This window comes from Tachyglossus aculeatus, chromosome 11, assembly GCF_015852505.1.
Source record: "Tachyglossus aculeatus isolate mTacAcu1 chromosome 11, mTacAcu1.pri, whole genome shotgun sequence".
Lineage (NCBI taxonomy): Eukaryota > Metazoa > Chordata > Mammalia > Monotremata > Tachyglossidae > Tachyglossus > Tachyglossus aculeatus.
The window spans coordinates 60,567,454-60,571,587 of record NC_052076.1 but is presented as its reverse complement, the minus strand read 5'-3'; the positions used below and the strand labels follow the sequence as shown (position 1 = coordinate 60,571,587).

The window sequence follows — 4,134 nt, the reverse complement described above, 5'->3', positions numbered from 1 at the left end:
CACAGCACCTGCGTATATGTTTGTACATATTTATCACTCATTTATTTATTTCAGTTGTACCTATCTAGTCTATTGATTTTATTCTGTCAGCATGTTTGGTTTCGCTCTCTGTCTCCCCCCCCTTCCAGACTGTGAGCCCGCTGGTGGGTAGGGCCCGTCTCCAGATGTTGCCAACTTGTAGTTCCCAAGCGCTTAGTCCGGCACATAGTAAGCGCTCAATAAATACGATTGATGATGATGATTATAATCAGCGCGGGGCCCCCGAGCAGAGAGCCGGAGGCGGTCGGTCCTCTCGGCAGCGCTTACCGCGTGGGGGCGCAGGGCCCGAGGAGGGGCCGCGCGGTCGCCATGGCGACGGCGCCGTCGCCGTGGCGCCGGCGCCGTCGCCGTGGTGACCGCGCCGTCGCCGTGGTGATCGCGCCGTCGCCATGGTGACCAAGCCGTCGCCATGGCGACCGCGCCGTCGCCATGATGCGGTCGCCATGGTGCCCGGAGAGTGCGAAGAGCTGCTGGGCGCCCTGAGCCGCGCCACGGCCCGCCACCGGCTTGCGGTGCTCGGCCTCGGGGGCATCGCCGACTGCGGCGCCCTGCGGGTCGGGCTGCGGAGGGCCCGCCGCCTTGCCCACCGGCTGGCCCTGGCCAGCTGCTCCCGGCTGGCCGCCGGCCTCCAGGCCCGGCCCCGCGGCCCCGACGAGCGGGCCCGGCTGCAGCGGCTCTGGCTCATCCTGGACTCCCTTCTGGAGGGCCTGGCGATGGACATGCGGCGGACCCTGGCCCTGGCGCGGGCCTTCCCCCTGGCCCAGCCCGACGTGCGGGAGCTGCAGCGGGCCATCCAGCAGCTGGGACAGGCGATGCGGGAGCTGGAGCAGAAAGTCAGCGTCTCCCCCTGGACCGTGGAAGCCGCCCAGCCCCCGGGCGCCGAGCTGCGGGCCGCCCTGAGCGCCAGCGACTCCTCCTTGGCCCCCCCGTCGGTGGGCGAGGAGGGCCGGTCCTTCTGCCACAACGGCGGCCTGAGGTTGGGGGTCGTCTTCGGCGCCCTCCTCGGGGTCGCCATCGTCCTGGCCGTCTGCCTGGGCCAGCTGGCCTGACCCGGCCGACCGACGGGCTGGACCCCGGAGGCTGGCGGAGGAGGGCCGTCGGAGAGGGGCCGGTGCTGGGGGGGGCTGTAAATAGCCACCGAACTCGGGAGGTGGCTAGTTGGGGACTGATGGGGTCTGTCGGAAACGGGGCCCGTCCCTGTGGCTGGGGGGAGAAGGGTTAACTGGGTAGGAACTATAGGGGCCGGTGGGAAACACGACCCATCCCTGGGGCTGGGGGGGGAAGGGTTAATTGGGTATGAACTAGAGGGGCCGGTGGGAAACAGGACCCATCCCTGGGGCTGGTGAGGGGAGGGTTAATTGGGTATGATCTATAGGGGCCTGTGGGAAACAGGACCCATCCCTGGGGCTGGTGGGGGAAGGGTTAATTGGGTATGGAACTATAGGGGCCTGTGGGAAACAGGACCCATCCCTGGGGCTGGTGGGGGAAGGGTTAATTGGGTATGAACTATAGGGGCCTGTGGGAAACAGGATTAACTGGGTATGAACTATAGGGGCCTGTGGGAAACAGGACCCATCCCTGGGGCTGGTGGGGGGAGGGTTAATTGGGTATGATCTATAGGGGCCGGTGGGAAACAGGACCCATCCCCGGGGCTGGTGGGGGGAGGGTTAATTGGGTATGATCTATAGGGGCCGGTGGGAAACAGGACCCATCCCCGGGGCTGGTGGGGGGAGGGTTAATTGGGTATGATCTATAGGGGCCGGCGGGAAACAGGACCCATCCCCGGGGCTGGTGGGGGGAGGGTTAATTGGGTATGATCTATAGGGGCCGGTGGGAAACGGGACCCATCCCTGGGGCTGGTCGGGGAAGGGTTAATTGGGTATGAACTATAGGGACCTGTTGGAAACAGGACCCATCCCTGGGGCTGGTGGGGGGAGGGTTAATTGGGTATGATCTGTAGGGGCCTGTGGGAAACAGGACCCATCCCTGTGGCTGGTGGGGGGAGGATTAATTGGGTATGAATTATAGGGGCCTGTGGGAAACAGGACCCATCCCTATGGCTGGTGGGGGAAGGGTTAATTGGGTATGAATTATAGGGGCCTGTGGGAAACAGGACCCATCCCTATGGCTTGTCGGGGAAGGGTTAATTGGGTATGAACTCTCAGGGCCTGCTGGAAATAGGACCCATCCCTATGGCTGGTGGGGGAAGAGTTAATTGGGTATGAACTAACAGGGCCTGTTGGAAACAGGATCTATCCCTGTGGCAGGTCGGGGAAGGGTTAATTGGGTATGAACTATCAGGGTCTGTTGGAAACAGGATCTATCCCTGTGGCTGGTCGGGGAAGAGTTAATTGGGTACTTAGAGCCTTATCCCTAATAGGAGAGATTAATCTGCTAATAATAGAAGACTCTTCTCAGCCCCAAATTGCCCTTCATTCAGGGGTTTTGATATGCTGCTGGTTCGTGTTTGCAGTTTGTTCAGGCTTTTTGATATCCTTAGACTCTCTAGAAGATGGGAAAAAATAGATTAATGTAGGGGGGAAATCTGGAGATCTCACAGCGGTGTTTCCAGAACCGGGAGAAAACTGTAAAATGAAGATGTAAATCCATTTCCATTTTAGCTCTTTGGAGTCCAAGTTTTAGAAACAGGTTTCCTACTCGATACGGTTTTGTTCAGCGTCGGGGTGAGTTGATCCAGTCCCAATCACGATAGGCGGTCTTTCCTAAAAGGAAGAGGTTTACCTATGGTTATACGGGGTTCTCTTTTCTCTCAGATTTTTAGTCTTGTTTGTCCAAATCGCTTATGCGATATAAGTTGGCTCAGCTGCACCTACACCAAAAAGTTAGCGTTTTCTACAGTTAAAATTAACACGGTCCCCGATTAAAACTGCTGTTTTTTGTCCCAGACTCCAAGGTGTCATTGTCCGCAGCCACAAGAGAGTTGAGGCACCGCCATAGAGGAAAAAGGGGATGTGGGGATAAAGCTGTGGGACATAATCCCATAATCTTCTGTCAGAAGAGCTCCCACTGAAACCACTGGTCATTTATTTTATGGACTGATGGGGGGCTCTTCAACTTGGGATTTATATGTGACCACATGAATGGTCTAATCACAAATCTGAGGAGCAGATTTTCATAAAGCTTTGGGCAGTGTGAGTAAATCAGCAAGTATTACACAAACCAAGGGAAAAATGAGAACACAAACTTGATCCGAGACCGTAAGGTGGCCTCTTGCAAAGCAAATTATCCTGAAAGTCACTGCCTATCAATTTTGTTTTAATGCAAATAATCAATTAATGATGTCCGGGCGTTTTAAAAGCACATGCTCGGTAACAGTCTCGTAGGCTAGATTGAAATACAGTAACAACAATGATAAAACTTAAATGATTAGATCTGAGGGATGTGATTCATTTGTTCATTGCTGTAGTCTTTATTCTTTTTCCAAGATGTTTGAAGTGCTTGAACGCAGGGGTAGCAAACCATTTCTTTACTCCCGTCGCCTCTGGTGAACTGTCGTCTCTGACTCTGTCTTTTGACTCTATTGTCTATAAAGAAAACGAACTGAGCGGTTCAGATAGGAAATTTTTATCTGTGATTTGTTTCCAAGTGGTTTGATTTCAGTTTTCCCTGATGTTTTCGAGTTGAGCATCATGCTTCTTTTGGGGTGTCTCCTTGTTCCTCTTTATTCATTTGATCCTTCACCAAGGAACAGGGACCCTCTACATCCGGTACAGAGATGTACCGGAAAAGGGCGATACATTGCCTGTGACCAGGAAATGGGGGTCGGGGAGAAAAACCAATCGATCAATCATATTTATTGATTCCTTACTGAATCATCATAATCATCATCATCATCATCATCAATCGTACTGAATGCTGAGAACTGAACAATATAACGGAGACGGTAGACACATGGGGAGCAGCATGGTTTAGTGTAAAGAGTTTGGGAGTCACAGGTCGTGGGTTCTAATCTCGGCTCCACCTCTTATCAGCTGTGTGATTTTGGGCAAGTCACTCAACTTCTCTGCACCTCAGTTACCTGATCTGTAAAATGGGGATGAAGACTGTGAGCCCCACGTGGGACACCCTGATTAC

General features: G+C 54.5%; 1 protein-coding gene across 1 annotated transcript; it reads left to right on the top strand.

Annotated features, from left to right (window-relative positions):
• Positions 1–482: 482 nt before the first annotated feature.
• LOC119935205 (regulator of G protein signaling 9 binding protein) lies at positions 483–1,157 on the top strand. Its single transcript, XM_038754864.1, has one exon. It carries the CDS (start codon positions 483–485, stop codon positions 1,086–1,088), a length of 606 nt encoding a protein of 201 aa, XP_038610792.1. The 3' UTR covers positions 1,089–1,157.
• Positions 1,158–4,134: the final 2,977 nt, after the last annotated feature.

Excerpts from the sequence above, each read along its gene's own strand:
- LOC119935205 (XM_038754864.1), top strand. The coding sequence starts at position 483 with ATGGTGCCCGGAGAGTGCGAAGAGCTGCTGGGCGCCCTGAGCCGCGCC.